Source organism: Colossoma macropomum, unplaced genomic scaffold, assembly GCF_904425465.1.
Source record: "Colossoma macropomum unplaced genomic scaffold, Colossoma_macropomum, whole genome shotgun sequence".
Taxonomy (NCBI): domain Eukaryota; kingdom Metazoa; phylum Chordata; class Actinopteri; order Characiformes; family Serrasalmidae; genus Colossoma; species Colossoma macropomum.
Genome location: NW_023494784.1, coordinates 21,847,689 through 21,865,017, shown reverse-complemented (window position 1 = coordinate 21,865,017; position 17,329 = coordinate 21,847,689). Strand labels below are relative to the sequence as shown.

The following is a 17,329-nucleotide window of genomic DNA, read 5'->3' as shown; positions in this document are numbered from 1 at the left end:
CCATCCTGCTGTTTTGCTCAGATGTGGACCTCCCCTGTCCGCTTTGCAGAAGAGGCCAATCTCATCTTTCTGCCAAGAGCTCTTTTCTGTCTTTTCTTTAAAGCTTGGGAGACATATGCAGTAGGGAAGAAATGGGAAGGTATCACAATTCATTTTGCTCTTGTCTGACGTGCCGTCACAGCGGGTTCCCCTGCTAATCCCCCAGCCTTGTAGGGCTGTCTCTCCAGAGACAGGGGTAAAACCTGCTGGACTCACTCTCCTCTGCTCTGCAGTAGGACGGGAGCGGACAACTCTGCTTCTCCTTCTTAATGCAGGCCAGGTGTGTGTGCGCGTACATGCCTAGGTGCGCCTGTGCGTGTCGTCTCTGTCTAGTGTAGCCGCAGGGGTCCTGGTAGACAGTAGTTAGAGGTTGAGGGGTGTTTGGCCCCCTGCAGTGATGTGGAATCTTTGTTGGTGACCTTCTGTGAAACATGACCTTCTGTAAAGACCACATGTAAAGGGTAAATCATGAAGCTCCCTGACGTACTTGGCCTCCTTGTAGGACCTACTTCTCCAGTCATTTCCGTATAATGTTCTGTGATTGACTTGGAATGGTCCTGTGGTTCACACACTCTTATTCTATATGAAGGTCATGTTCAAAATATTTTGAATTGGCATTCATTTTGAAATTTGATAATAGATTAACAATCACTTAAAGCTAGAACTTTTGTTAAACTTTTGCATACTGTAATTTTGCAAACTTACAAGCACAGTATCTCAGATGACAGCAATAGCAGAATGTTTTGCTAAGCAATAACTAAAGATTAAAATCCAATGAAACTACAAAACCCACGGCTTGGTGCTGGCACTGTTTGTGCAACATGGCGTCATGATCTTGACAGAGGAAAACCGGAAAAATATTTGTCTTTTACTGTCAGTTACTCATTTGAGTCATTTACATGGTATCCATTACTGAATATGGAAGGGAGACAGTATGTTAAGTCGTACAACATATAATATGCATGAACTCCAATTCATTGTTAAATGGCTTGGGGCAAACTGATGACTTTCCTTCCCTATATGCAATTAAGGAACACATAGTTTCTCTCCAGTTTCTCTGTTTACCTCAACATTGGAGCACCATTGGATACCCCAATTGTAACTACATATCCATAGTTTAATACTTTAGTTTTGCAAAGGAGCTACACTGCTAATATGGCTAATAAGTAAGGGAAGCTTGTGACAACTAATTAGCATTGTGCATGTTGCAAGCTTAAATGAACACACAAACTGTTTTGACTTGTTAAGTAATCTCAAACAGGCTTCCTGACGCTGCATGTCATACTGTTATGTAAAAATTAGACGAGAATAAGACACATAGCAATAAACACTAGTAGTCATATTTAAGCCTGAATTTTCTCTGCGTTTTTATTGATAACTGTAAGTCATACAGTGCCAGAAAACATGTAAGAAGTTCTTTTGAGATTACTTAATAGCTCACTGCTGTTTGAGGCAATTATGGGTACAGGCATGTAGCAAACCTCGGACACCAGGCATATTTTGGCTTATTGACTACATTAGAGGTAAGGAGTAAATTGTGTACATTTTGATTTTTGGCCAAACTATTGTTTTAAGCCAGGCTCTGACTTCAGTCTACCTTTTCATACATTTCCTAGCTGCATTTATTCTTTCACCCCACACCTCAGCCAACTCCTCCCTATATCTCTCCCTTCATCTCCGTCCGTTTGTTTTTCTCCTCCAGTTTCTTCTCCACTTCTGTACTTCGGCAGCATTCCACGAGCACATCTGTTTGGAGTGATAGCGGTGAGGAAGATGGTGGCATTTAAGTCTGTCCTCATTTCTTCTCTTAGCCATTCGCTCTGCTCTCTCGGACTGTACCCACTGGCTCTCTGGCATTAGATATGGAGAGGCCACGTCTCTCGTGTATATTATTTACACACAGCATCACACTGAGGCCCTGTGTCCAGCCAGTTTTAACCCGAGTAGAACAGGAAAGTGTAGAGAGAAACAAAATGTGGGTGTTATTGATGGGAGAAGGAAGCACTACTGTTTCATGATGCGGTGGTTAAATATCAAAAGGCCTGAATGTTGCTGGAGATGGAAAGAGTTAAACATATGACCTGGATACGGATGACAGGCTTTATTTCTGAAGCTCTGTCTGTCTTTCCTCCTCCTTCCCTCACGCTTCCTCCCGTTCTCTCCCTTTCTCGCTCTCTCACATACTCTTGCAGTTGTCTGCGCTCCCTGTCAGGTGTTTGATGTGTGGGCTGGTACGGAGGTGGTTGGTAGGGGAAAAAAGAAAAAAAAAAACACCTACATGTCAGATAAGTGCTTTCAATATCCCAGTGCTCCAAACGGAAGCTTGCATGTGTTCCTTTGCAGCTTAAACATGTCCAAGCGTATGTGTCCCCCACCACATGCACACCCCGTAGCCCACTGACCCACAGTTAGAGGAAGATGGAGGTTGCTATGATTGTTGGCTCTCTGTGGTAAATGGAGGTCAGCTTATCAAAGCTCATTTGTGGCCAGTCAAAAGCTATTGCAGGGGAGTTAAGCTGTCAGACTGCAAGAACCGCACTGCAGTAGATTCTCGCTCTCTCTCTCTCTCTTTCTTTCTCTCCCATCCTCTCTCCCTCTCTTCTGCAAACCTCCGTCGTTATGCTATTCACTCTCTCTCTCTTCTTACATCTAAATCCATTTCTTTCATTTTCACTCTTTTTCTTTCTTTCTCTCTTTCCTTTCTCCCCATTTTATCTCTCTCCCTCTCTTCCTCAAACCTCCATCCTTGCCCCCTCCCTCTCTCGCTTTTCCTCAAACCCCCATCTTAATTCTTTCTCCTCTCTTTCTCTTCTCTTTCCCTTTTCTCTTTCTTTTTTAAACCTCCATCTTTATCGCTTTCTGTCTCCCCTCTTTCTCTCCACCTCTCTCTCTACCTTGCTGTGTGAGAGAGCGTGTGTGCGCGCGGGCGCGCTCGTGCAGGGGTGTGTGTCTGCGCGCGCCTGTGATAGTCAGAGAGAGGGGTGTGCGCGGTGGTGGGCGGAGCTACGGACGTGTCCGTCACTGGCGTTCCAATAGCACGTGCGGCGCTCATGCTCAGAGGTAGAGGGAGGGAGGGAGAGTAAGAGAGAGAGGTAGAGTGAGATAGAGTAAGACTAAGAGAGGGAGGGAGAGAGTGCGAGAGGGAAAGGTAGAGTGGGAGAGAGAGGGAGAGTTAGAGTGAGAGAGAGGGAGAGGGAGGCAGCGCTGTTGCCGGTTGTGCTCCTCCTCGGCTGTGCAGCGCAGCTCTGTAAGCCGATCGCGTGGCGCTGTGAATAATGCAGAGAGCGGCGCGCGGCTGTGACTGCTGCGCTCAGCCTGTGTGTGTTCGCGCAGGGAGAGGAAACCTGTAGCTGCGGCGCGAGGACACACGGACAGCATGTCACACTACCACCTCATCAAATGCTGTGAGTAACGCGCGAGAACAGCGCCGCACTTCAGCAGCCTGACAATGATGTCATCGCTGAGAGAGAGCGCGCGCGTGTGTGGAGAGAGATGGAGAGTGTTGTGTGGTTGTGGATGTGTGAAGGTGTGTGTGGGATTATGGTCTGTGTGTGTGGGTTGTGGGTTGGGTGTGTGCGTCTGTATGTGTTTTTGACTGTTTTTGATTAGTTGTGTTGTCATGTATTGTCGTCCTTCGTGTAAAGTGACAATTCCTGATTTAGTCACTAACCGATTCAGTGTAACACTCAGTGCTGCACATTTGCTGAATGTGGTCAGGAGTGGTCATCCTGCAGCATGTAGCAGAACCTCACCAGGCATGTGCTGATATGAGATTTAATACTTAACCTTTTATCACAGTTTACGCTATTATAATGATATTGGGATATGGACATGAAAAGAAAACACATGTACAATATTGCCCACTAGTCTGAGGCAAACCTGGGGGGAGGACACCAGTGGGGGTTTGGGGAGATTTGGGGGACCACATCGACTGGGCTAAAGTGAAGATTTAAGATGTGAAAATGACCACAGGAAAAAGTGATGCTTTGCATCAGTGACACTGTGTGCCTTTGTTCTTTATTCTTAACAATCTAAAATGTGTTCTCTTTGGAAATTGTTAAAATGGGACGAAATTAAAATTGGATACTGACAAAACATACTTGGGAAACACTATTTGGAAACTGATATAATGCATGTACATATCTGTAGTATTCTGAATATCGTTCTTACTAGCAATGATGTGTTGGTAGTCACAAATTGTGGGGTTTTATGTCCTTAATAAACTTCCCTAATTACTGTTTGCTTTAATGGGGATCATGTCAGTCTAGTTTCCCCTAGATGTTTTCTTCCAGGCTGAGTGGTGGAGCCTTGGTCCTCTAGATAGTATATTGAGATATTCAAGGATAGCGCTGCAACCTTTACTGTAAAATGAGAAGGTTTTCAGACCAATAACGTACTGAAACAGCTTCACCAACATCAAATAAAGCATTAAAGGGCACACTGACAGCATAATGGTAGCTTGGGAATCCTGAGCTACTCTATGTATTTATTAATTTCTCGATTGAAACTGCATATTGTTGAATAAAATGCAGTGACAGTATTTCAAAGTGTCTACAAAAACTATTGTGAATTGAATATCATGGTATACTATAGTAGTTAAATATTGGCACATGTCTAGTCCTCACTAGCAATTCAGAGAGCGGTGACATAATGGAGGGAGATTAAGTGTGGGTACATACGTGTGAAGAAGCTGCAGGATGTGTCTGCCGTGTAAAAGTTGACCGGTGACTGTGGCAGGTGTGAAAAAGCTCACGCGGGAGTCTGGGTAATTTCAGAGAGACAGGCAGCGTGTGACGGGCTGTCAGCCTCAGCAGGATATCCGCAGAGGTGTGTGTAAATGTATGCACGTGTGTGTGTGTGTGGAAAGACAGAAAGGGGACAGAATGCGTCTGATAAAGCGGGAGAGATGCTGGTGAGATAATGAATGGAGAAAGGGAATGCAGTGGAAGAGGCTGAGATATAGAAACGGGTGAGAGATGTATAGAGGGTGAGAGAGAGAAAGGATAATCGAGGAGTTGTTTGCAGCAGCTGTGGATGAAAGGAGGTTGTTAAACTCATCCGTTCACCACGCCTCTCTTTTCATCTGCACTCAGACAGTGCACTGCTCCTTCATCTCGTCCTGTTTCAGCTTTACTAGTGTTACTCATTATCTGCAGCATGCAGACACATGCACTCATTTGCCATTCCCTACCCCATCATCATCATCATCATCATCATCATCATCGTCGTTAACCGCTTAGTCCAGCTAGGGTCGCGGTAGCAGTTGGGAGAGCAGAGAATCCCAGACAACCCTGTCCCCCGCAACTTCCTCCAGCTCATTCCCGGGGACCCCAAGCCACTCCCAGGCCAACCTGGAGATATAATCCCTCCAGCGCGTCCTAGGATGACCCCGGGGTCTTGTCCCGGTAGGCCATGCCTGGTACACCCCCACCGGGAGGCGTCCAGGGGGCATCTGGATCAGATGCCCGAACCACCTCAGCTGGCTCCTCTCAATGCAGAGGGGTAGCGGCTCTACTCCGAGCTCCTCCCGGATGGCCGAGCTCCTCACCCTGTCCAATAGAGTGTAGCCCGCCACCCTGCGAAGAAAGCTCATTTCCGCCGCTTGTATTCGCGACCTCATTCTTTCGGTCATTACCCACAGCTCATGACCATAGGTGAGGGTCGGGATGTAGACCGACCGGTAAACAGAGAGCTTTGCCTTACGGCCATTCCCTACCTCTTTTACATTAACTTTTTTGTTGTCTTGCGTAGAGCCAGGTCCTCTCCTGTTATCCCTCTCCTATCCTCCTCTGTCTGTTCTCCCTCCCACTCTGTAGAGTCAGCCAGTTTGGGACTTTTTTGTTTCCATGGCCAGAGGCAACCTGAAAGAGGACAGACAAGGTCGTGCAATCAGGTGCAGAGCCAGCAGAATATAGTTTGTAGCATGGGTGTGTGTGTGTGTTTGGTGCACAGCATGGACATAATATATGATGTATGAGAAAGTTGTTGGATATTGCAATGATATGAGATTTAAATTAGTTGTGTTTGCCTGTACAATTTCAGTGTTTAGGAGATATTAGGGACTGACCAATGCTGATAATGGCCAATATTGATGACCTATTGATGACCTATGTCTTGCTGATATCACACCAATATTTAGCTATTTGTTTTGGATTTAAACTGATGATAGCAAAACTTTACATGGTTGTGCTGCTTGGGAACGGTTTTGTATTGGGAATAGTGGGAACCCAGTATGAGGCTCTCAGTCTGTAGACTACATGACAGCAGTACAGACTGAACTGGAAAATTTGAGCATAAAACACCACCATAATTAGTATTACAACACGTGAAGTCTGTAAGACTGCTGTTATTTATTTGAGTGTAAGCATTGTGCTAATCTTAAAGTACTGTTGAACTGAAACTGAAATTTTAATTTATAAAACAAATATAAATGGAAAATTATACTGGCTTAAATGACTGGTTATCAGAATTTGTAGCCTCATAAAATCAATATCTGTATTGGCCACAAATTGCTCATATTGGTCGGTCTGTTGGAGGTTGTCTCCCCTTGATTTCAGTTTGATTGCCAAAATGTGATATTTTATTGAAAAATGGCTAACTTTTACAATTGTGTAATAGTATGGTTGACTCGGGTGTCAGCAATTATATATGTAGAATATAGTATATAGAATAGAGATGAACTGAAATTGGTGTGTTGCTGAGAACAGTTGAACTCTAATTGGCTGTATTTTCGCTATTCTGTTGTTGTGGGAGATGCATAATCACACAAACTAATATGGCAATGGTGATAAAAATATGATTCATCATGCCACCCTAGAGTGTGTGTGTGTTTGTGTGTGTGTGTGTGTGTGTGTGTGTGTGTGTGTGCGGAGAGAGTGATGGACTTGCCTGCTGTGAGTTTGTGATTGTATACACTGAGAGAATACATGTGGTTTTGACTCAGTGTGTGGGTGTATAGTCGTGATGAGGAGGAAGCGACTGTCTTTATTTCAGCAGAGCATGAGATTGGTCTGATTCCATGTCACTTGAATGGATGAGTGCATGTGTGTTGTTTGTGTATTCCTCCTGCAGATGCCCCTCAGGGTTTGATGTGTAGTATAGGAGACATGAGGGAGGCTTAAGGCCTCTGAAACATCCAGCCCTGTCTGTTCCCATAAGGGTCCCTACAGGAGTAGCACACAACAGAGCATGTGCCAGGCTGAATGTGTGTCATCTTGTATGTCCTTCTGTTCAAGTGTGTATGTGTGTGTATATGTGGGTGAGAGTGTGGACAAAAATCAGCAAAAAACAAGAGTAGCCTACAATTTCATGTCCAACAAAACGCTACATTTCATTTTTTTCCAGGAGGAAGTCCAAAAGCATTCCTTTTTTTTTTGGTCACTGAGATTAGGGTTAGATTAAGGGTTAAGTTTTGAAAGTTCCTTTTACATATACATGCACTTGCTGAGAATTTTATTAGGAACACTATACTAACACTGGGTGGGGCCTCGCTTTGCTTTCAGAACAGCCCTAATTCTTCTTGGCAAGGATTCCATAAGATGTTGGAAACATTCCTATGAGATTGAGGTCCATGTTGACATAATTATTTCATAATTTCAGGTGCACTTTAATGCTGTGAATCTCTCATTCTACCACATCCCGATGGTGTTCTATTGGATTCAGGTCTGGTTACTGGGAAGGCCACTGAAGAACCCTGAACTCATTGTCATGTTCATGAAAACTGTTTGAGGTGACTTCTTTGTGACATGGTGCATTATCATGCTGAAAGTAGCTTTTAGAATATGGGTAAATTGGGGCCATAAAGGGATACAAATGGTCAGCAACAGAACTTGAAATAGGCTGTGGCTTTCAAGCAATGATTGATTGGTATTAACAGGCCCAAATTGAGCCAAAACATTTCCCCCCACCGTTACCCCACCTCCACCAGACACAAGGCAGATTGGGTCCATGAATTCAGGCTGTTGGCTCCAAATTCTGAACCTTCTATCTGTGTGCCTCAGTAGAAATCGGCTACTTTTTTCCCGTTTTTCAGCTGTCCAGTTTTGGTGAGCCTATGTCCACTGCTGTTTCAGCTTTCTGTTCTTGGCTGAGTGAAGTGGAACCAAACATGGTCTTCTGCTGTTGTAGCCCATCCAGCTCAAGGTCTGACGCTGTGCATTCTGAGATGCTTTTCTGCTCACCACAATTGTACAGAGTGGTTATGAATTACCATAGCCTTGAACCAGTCTGGTCATTCTCCATTGATCTCTTTCATCAACAAGACATTTCTCTTTGCAGAACTGCTGCTCATTGAATGTTTTTTTTTTTCTTTATTGCACCTGTCTGAGCAAATTCTCCAGGCTGTTGTGTGTGAAGATCCCAGGAGATCAGCAGTTATAGAAATATTCAGACCAGCCCATCTGGCACCAACAATTGTACCATGGTCAAAATCAAAATCACGTTTTTGTTCTGATGGTTATTGTGAACATTGCCTGAAGTTGTTGGCCTGTTTATGCATGATGTTATGCACTGCACTGCTGCCACACTATTAGATGAGATGACTGCACGAATGCGTAGGTGTACAGGTGTTCCTAATAATGTGCTAAGTGAGTGTATAAAATATGTAGATAACAAATAGAAAGTTACATACACTGTCCAAAAGCATCCCAACAGCCTTTCTAATTAGTGTGTTCAGCTGCTTTACAGTGCACCCATTGCTGACATAGTTGTTCCAGTTGCACACAAAGCTGTAAAATCTCCATTTAAAAAAGGCACCGCCTAAGGTCACCATGCCCAATATCAAGTGTCAGTCAGAGGGGTGTAAAGATCCCTAGCATTGGGCTGTGGAACAGTGGAGGTGTGTACTTTCCATCTGAACCTTTAGGTTACCTTAAGTTAGAGTTTGTAATCCAGAGCTAATCATCTAACTTAAGTACCTGACCTCACAAATGCTCTTGAAGCAGAATGCAGCCAAATCCTTACAGCAATGTTCCAACAGCTAGAGTTAAGCCTTTCCAGAAGAGCCTGTTACTCTGTTTTGTGGTGGGGATATCATTGGTGGTGATATTTGTCATGCAACGCTAGTAAATACAAACAGCAGCAGCAGCAACAGACACTGCTACTGTAGTCTGCTGTGTCGTACACTTGGTAGAAAAGGAGTTCTAGCTAGCTAGGGTTCTATTTAAAATGCTTCTCTGACTCAAGGGACAGCCTGTTGCTATTCTGTGACTACTGCTTTTGGCCAATCAATAATCTGCATAATTTCTAATCATTTTTAATAATTTTAGCAGGAATACTTAGTTTTGGTATGGCTGACTCGAAAATGGAAATGATGACGACAAGATGTGAGATCAGAGATTTGTAAATATATTGTGCCATTCATGTCCGTTGGTAAAGTGGTAAATACATGTGGCACATAGGCACAACCTCACATCCTGACACGTGTGAAAACTGTGTATATGGGAGGGAGAGAGGGAGAGGGGATACTCATTCTAATTTATGCTTCCTCCTGTCTCTTTTATTAACCGATGTCTGTGTGGGATATTCCAGTGTAAATCAATAACTGGCAGCTGAGAGGAGGAGGCAGAGCTGCTCAGAATATATTTTATATCGGGATGAATGAAATGTTTTAGAATCTCATGCTGAGAGACAGTTGCTTTGACAAGGCAGCATCTCATGTTTATGCTTGTGCCGTGACTCCTTGGACAAGCCAGTATAGTAATGCATAAAGCTTTGTTTGTGATGAACCATTTATAAGAAACAGACTCTATGAAGGTTTCCGCTGTGTGTGTGTGTTCTGTTGTGACCTATAAACTGGTTATGGACTCTCTCAATGCGGGCCATAAAGACACTCCGACTGAGACTCACTCACCAGTGAATGAGGTCAAACGGAAAAGGCTTCAAAGCCCCCTGAGATGCAGAGAGTGAATGACTGACGGTTGACTGGATAGACAGACTTCTAGGGAAAGTTGGGTACCTAGTGAAGGGCTAGTGGAAGAAAAAGTAAAAGGTAGATTAATAACAGTGGTGAAAGAAAAGGGGAGAGGGGAGCACTGATAGTTATACTGAAGCATGTATTGAAGGCAGGAGTTCATTGCTGGTTCATCCAGCCTCATGCTGTGGCTAGCACTGTGACAACCTCTCATTTCCACCTTCCAGCACTCTGTACTGTTCTTCTAACAGTACAGTCTTCCAAACTGCATGATCTCCATCTTTACTTCACTGCCCTAGTTTAGCCTTCCAAAAATATTCCGTGCTCCGTATACCTACTGTCATCTTTGTTTTTAGTAGGTTTTGTTTAACTGTGATGTTATAGTTCAATGGTTCCCAGCCTTGCTCCAACGAGCCTGATTCAATTAGCTAAATTGGGATGCACCAATATGGAATTTCTGTCTTGATAGGATGACCAGTAATTAATATTTGAGGTGTAATAAATTGATTGATTCTGCAAATCTTTATATACTACACAGATTGGTTGAAGTGAGAAAAATACAAACTTATTTCTAATTAAACTAATTTCAAATACAAATCATGGAATAAATGATTTCAGAAAAAAGCCCCAACATTAAAGTGTGGGTGCATGTATAGCATAAGTTCTTACCCCCTCCCTTCCCACTTTTCTCTGACATGATATACTCAGATGGCTAGTTAGTAAGTTTTTCAATACTGTGTTGCTAGGCACTTAGAATTAACGCCTTGCTGTGGTCGATACCAAGACAAATAACCAGTAATTTAACTTTTTCCATATTTTTTTCCATAATCAGTATATAAAGGGCAATTGGTTGTGGTCATAGTCGGTTGGTGTTCAACACAACTGGGTGATGCCACTTCCCCTAGAGCAGGGAAATCACCAAACTGCTGGACTCCTGTCACCAAGAACTGGAGTAGGGCACCCATATTTCATATGATGTGCAGACACACACAAATATTTATTTATTTTTAGTAGTTTAGTAGTTCATTGCTTCATAAGAGCAGTACTTTGCATCAATATGTTGAGACATTGAGATGTTGAGTTTTTTTTTGTTTGGTTTATAAATATAGAGCCGCTGCTTACAGTGGTAGGTGAATGTAATGTTAGGAATTTTTCCTAATGACTCCTTGGTATAGCTGTGCGTGTATACTGTTGTACATACAGCTGTGACATTTATGCCTAGAGAGAGAGTTGAACCATCAATCCTCAGTGTGTGGGGCAGTGGTGGTTTCCATTTTGCTGTCCATTTCAGTAAGTTTAAAATAAAAAAAAAAATGCACCACTAGTGACGCTTGTATCAGTGTGCATGTGACCACAAATATGGTGCCAAATTGTTGGTTGTGATTATCGGCAGTAGTTCTAGTATAGGACCAGTAAAATACTTTTTCCTAATTATAGAACAGTAATAAATTGTCTGCAGTTACATTATGCACTTTTACTAACTGCCGAGGCTTTCTTGTAAGGGTGTAATAGTTTTGATCGTTGACAGAGGCAAACAAGGCAGCAAATGAGAGTTCCTCAAAAGAGACCATGGATCATATCAGCATTTTTTTTTTTTCATAACTACTGTATTGAAATCTTTGCACTCTCACCTTCCTGAGTTGGTGTGTGGGTGTGTTAGAGTAGGGTGATCACTAAAATATATGGGGTGAGGGTACTCCAAGGTACTGGGTTTGAAAAATACAGCTCAATAACAACTCCAAAATATTTTAAACTGCTTGGGGAATGCATGTTGGTACAGCATGTACAAGGAATGGAATAATGACCAGGCCAGTAGGGCTTGGACCATACCGCCTGAGGCGGCTTAAAGAACAAAGATGTAGAAATTAGATGAATGAATAGTTCTGTGTATAACCATCTTTGCATTAACACCACAGACTGTCCCTGAGGGTGTGGCATGGTTTACAGAGGTGGTAAACTCTGTGGTGTTGGACTACTCTACCAGTGTTCAGGGCTTTTGATTTCTGTGTGCACAGAAGTCTCAATTTGCACATAACCCAACTAGTATTAGCCCTTGGTTTGCTTTCAAGATGGTTTATTTCATCCTGTGTGTTTTTGTATTGTTAAACAGCATAGCTTTGAAATGTATCGTTGCATGGTCACAGTGCCAGTGTCATAGAACAGTGTTCCATCACACTGTGTAATGTGCATCACTCTGCACCAAGCTCCTACCCTACTGTGCCACTATCCTACTGTCCTACATAGCTGTTGCTCAGAGATAGCGAATGCAGAGAGAGATCGAGCCGCTGAGCTAATTCTCTCTTGTTAATGAAATCTCTTGCTCGCTCGCTGTGTGTATTTGTGCATGTATGTGTGTGTGATAGAAAGTTTCCTCTCTACGCCTCCGTGTCTGAGACATGTTTAAGTCGATAATTCAGCTTAGTGCTGGGGAGTCAGAGAAAGGCTTCTGCTGGCTTTGCCTGCTGCTTTGATGGTGGAGGCGAGCCGTCTGATTGCTGAGATTGTTCTCAAGTCTTACTCTCCGGCCAGCTTTAACAGTGCCATGTGTTTTCAAGGACATTCATTCAGACGGTCATTTACTCAGTCTTCAGTAGCTACCCGTTTAAAGGGCCTGTTTCATGGAAAGCCAGTTCTTGGCTTTTTTTTGAATAAAAGAGTTTGATGTTGTATGTAAATATTGTTTCAAAATATAGTATTCATTCGAACGTTCATACTATCCATACATGGAAATTAAGATGTGAATATTTATTGTTCTAGTCACTGTTAAGTCACAGTTTTAATAATGATACAAAATCCATTGCATTTGCATATGACAGCCCACACAGTAGTGATGCACTGATCTGATATACTGGATGAGCAACAGCACCGATACTGTCCTTATTAAATGGATCGGGTATCGGCCAGACATGACTGAGGCACTGTCAGTATGTTCATCATGGTTTGAAATAAACTTCGAAAGCACATTATATTTGGTATACATATTCCAAATTGTTACAATTTGAATTGCTACATTCTTATCGACTGGGTTTAGGCATAGTAATCGATATCGGATGAGGAATTCAGATTGGTTCATCCCTACTATTCAGCCCAAACTTGTTTTCGAATGAAGCATACTGTAGTACAGCTAGGTAATTTACATATATCTGTCTTGAACACACAGGAACAAGCAACCTGTCTCATGCAAGAAAGGTTAGAACTGGTTATGAGTCATAAGTGGGCCGGGGGGGAGTAGGATATGGTCCCTTTAAATGCAGAAGTGTCCTCAGCTTTGTGATGTCAGACTGCCTTCATTTTCATTTGTTGTGTGTGTGTGTGTGTGTGTGTGTGTGTAGTAGGTTTACTCTATCTGGTAGGGGATTATGAAGGTGTAATTATCACTGTTTTCAGAACTTGGCAAACGTGTGAATGACTCACCTCGATCCCTGCAATGCTTAGCATGGGGAGTTCCTATGGTGGACTGTTAACTGTCACTGTTGCTGGTGTATTGAGTTTTACAGAGAAAGGGCCAATTTGTAGAAGCAGAGAGTTGTCACATTTCAAGCAATGTAGGAATTATCTGGTCCCAGCAGTGCCTGTGCTGTAGCACTCATTTCCTATCAGTGCACTGTTCTCCTGAGGAGGGCGAGAGAGAGGGTGGAACTGTTTTTAGGGTAATTGGATTCTTTATGGATGAGAAGCTTATTTCACTCTAGAGCTGAGGCTTTTAAAACGCTAATCTGTACAGTCTTATCAGAGCGCTGGGACTGATTCAGCAAATACAGAGAGAGAGAGAGAGAGCCCTACTTACGGCTGCCTTATACCTTATTTGAACTATGTGTATGCATTTGTAAGATGGCGGCGCACCATATACTGTGTAAGTTCAATCAGATAACATCCTCAAAAATGAACGGGGCACATTCGCAAGATGCAATACCAACATAAACAGTGGGGGTAGTGTACCACAATGTGACATGATGTCAGCAGCAGACTGAACAAACCATGACACACAACCATTTAAATTAATGATATCACAGTAAGGTTAACAAGGCCTATGCAGCACCACAGTGGCAGCACACTAACCAAAGTGTTGGCACATCACCACTATGAGCGCTTTTTTCACCAGTCGAGACAAAACAGTGGCAAGATTGCTTACACATTAATGAGAACACAGCTGAAATGTACATAAAGACAGAAAAAAGCAGCAAACTTAAAAAAACTCGAACTGTCAAGCAGTCCAGCTAAAGCATACTGTCTGTATCTGATGACACAGATCATTGCCAACAAGGACAAATCAACTTTTTAAGACAGATGCAATGCTGGTGGTTGGCATTTTATATTTGGCTTTCCAAATGCACATCTTCTACTCTGTCAAAGTTTCAGGTCTCACTTACAGATCTCTCGGGCACATCTTTTAAATACCTGAAGCTTCATATTCAGTGTACGTTCACAGGGATGCTAACTTAATGCTAAAAACCTGAAAGCTCTAGCGAGCTAATGAAGGACAGTGTAACAGTTACGAAGCAGCAGAAGAATAAAACTGACTTTTAGGAAAGATGTAGAGAGTGTCAGGATTATGATCAACCGTAGTATAAAATTACACTGTGTCCTAACAAGAAACTCGTGTTCAAATGTAGTATTGCATCTCTGCGTAAGATTTGCAGGATGTTTACACTGGAAACGTTGTGTGCATCAAGTCAAAATGTAAACAAACCACAGACGCATCCAAACATAGCTGCTTTTCTGACATAGCTGTCCAACTGTCGTTTGGGGCCTGTACTCAATAGAGTTTGTTATGGGTTACATTTTATACGTTTTAATAGGACTATACCACCCAGGTTTTGGGCAGCTCGGTGCTACTTTGTTGACCTGACTAGCTAACACACAGACCAACGGTTTCCACCTCTAACTTGCAGCACTCTGGCTTTTTTTTCCTTGAATTGTTTGCTAGAAGGGTTGTAGAGATCCCCCTCATCTCCACTTCATGGAAGACTTTCTCCTTATCCATTTTAAGGTGGAATTGAGAGTGCTGTGCCATGTCAAAAACAGAAATGGGTTGTCCGTCAAAAGCAGCGCACTGCATCGCGCTCTGCTGCTCGCTGCTGTTGTAGACATCCTCATTGGAAGCGTTTTGGGTTTTGTCGTTCTTGCTCGTGACGCTAAATGTTAGAACATGGTGTCCGTTTTTACCGCTGTGTCATTTAAGCAGTAAAACACGAGAGGAAGTGTGTTAGCATGAAATAACATCATGGCTGTGATTTGGTCGCAGGCAGCTTGTTGCCATGTCAGAGTAACGAGCTCCGCTCATTCGCTGCACAGCCAGCAGTTCGTTCTTCAGCTCCTCACACAGACCAACTGACAGTTTGGGAATTTAGTGTAGTCTCATCTTCAGAGTCTGACAAAAATCGGCTGTAGGTCAAATGTAATCTTAGAAGTATCCACTTTCTGTTCGTTCGCAAAGTAAGAAGATAAAACGTTCAAATGGCTTGGGCGTCTCCTACAGCTGTCAAAGTCGTTGCTTAGCAACGGCGTCTCAGTGGAGTGATACAGTGTTTGTGAAAAAAACGTGATGTTATGGCGAAAAAACAGTGCGGTTAGAACGCCTCTCAACCAGTCAACTTATGTGGCCGGAACTAACTGTATAAAAGTAAATTTACCACTGTAACAGCTGTTTAGATTTTCTCATAATTACTCGTGGGGGCCCCCTAGTGGCTGATGCCCCTGGGCACGCGCCCATAAAACTCATTGAATGATCCGGGCCTGACCTTCACCAGTCACAAGACTGAAGTGGCTTGTCCTGCTCACACAACTTTCGGAAAACTGGGTGCTCCCTACAGTCTAGTCTGTTTGAGTCAGAGAAAATTATTAAGCAAAACGACCAAGCGAAAACAAACCTAGCAAGCATAATGGGGGTGGCAAGCGAAGTATGTTCGTTTGGCTGTTTCGCTGTGCTAACGTTCTATTTGTGTACTCCTTAGATGCACATCAGTGAGTATGAATGAGATTATCTCATCATATCAGCAGTGAATAAAATATCTCAAAGTAAAAGCTGGATTATGTTTTTAGTGAGCTGTGGGGTCTACAACACCATGTGTATGTATAGCCTGTTACACTAATTTCTTTTTGCTCTTGATATCATTGTTGTAGCAAGCTGGGAGTATTTGACAGATAAATGTTAATCATTTAGAATATTAAGGCCACACCCAGACAGTTCTCAGATAGTTCTTGTCAGTGGTTTTTAAGCCAGGTTTCATCATGTTTCTATTTTGGCAAAATTGAAAGAAGTAGCGTTATCGAATAAACACTAAAAAACAGGCCAAAATATGCCGTATGTGTCACAGTGTGAGTCACCCTGAAACTGAGTTTCTTGGACTATATCTACATCTTTATGTATTAGTTACATGCAGAGTCAAGAAGAAGGTATGGTCTCAAATGCAAAATCAACATTGCACTGGGGATGATAATGATGAAAACATCATTCACTTACTTTCTCAGAAGTTTCCTTCACCAAGTTTGACTGAGTTCTTTGAATACTCTTTCAATGTGCTGACAGTCATCATATTCATCCACTCGGGGAAGGGGTCCGAAGCACAACTGACGTTACAAAATGTTCTTCCACCCTTTGCATGTAATTTCTGCCAGAATCCCCAAATCTTACATAGTGTAGCTTTAACTTTTGCTGGATCTTTAATATAACACTATCTATTCACAAATCTATTTAAATATGATGCAAATATATCCCCTTGGTCGGCAGTATGTGACTGAAGTGCTCTTGAGCAAGGCACCTAACCCCCAGCTGCTCCCCGGGCGCCATGGATAGGGCTGCCCACCGCTCCAGGCAGGTGTGCTCACTGCCCCCTAGTGTGTGTGTTCACTAGTGTGCATGTATGTGGGTGTTTCACTGCACGGATGGGTTAAATGTGAAGGTCTAATTCCTCTGTGTGCAGACACAGTTGGCTAATGGTTCTGAATTCATCATTCATCTGTAACTTTAAAGCAGATAACCTGATGTGGATTACTTACAGTTACCTATTCATCTTTTAGTGCATACTCCCTAGGCATAGCTAGGATGTGCTGTGTGACACTGTATTGTGAAAAAGTAGACACATGCAACAAATCATGACCTTGCACTTGTGTGCTTTATGATTTTACTCTAACAGCCGTGTCATTCATGCCATTTGTGCATATAACCGTAGCCACTGGGCATCGAACTAAATTCTTTTAAAGCCATTGGATCAACCTTCAAACGAGGCCCCTACGAGAGAGGAGAGCGAAAACAGTTTCTCCACTGAGAAAAGCCTTCAAAGCAGATGGTTGTTCTTGAAAAAGTGGTCATGCCAGCATCGGCACAGTCCTCAAGAGCAGCAGCCACGGTTGTTCTTTTCTTCTTTGATTTGTTTGCTT

The 17,329-nt window shown here is 42.9% G+C and overlaps 1 protein-coding gene across 1 annotated transcript in view; it reads left to right on the top strand.

Moving 5' to 3' along the window:
• The first annotated feature begins 3,234 nt into the window (after positions 1–3,234).
• Positions 3,235–17,329, top strand: part of myo16 (myosin XVI) — a 167,062-nt gene continuing 152,967 nt past the window's right edge. The window contains exon 1 of the mRNA XM_036595285.1: positions 3,235–3,443. Coding sequence (XP_036451178.1) covers positions 3,416–3,443 — 28 coding nt within the window. The 5' untranslated portion in view covers positions 3,235–3,415. The remainder of the gene's footprint in view (positions 3,444–17,329) is intronic.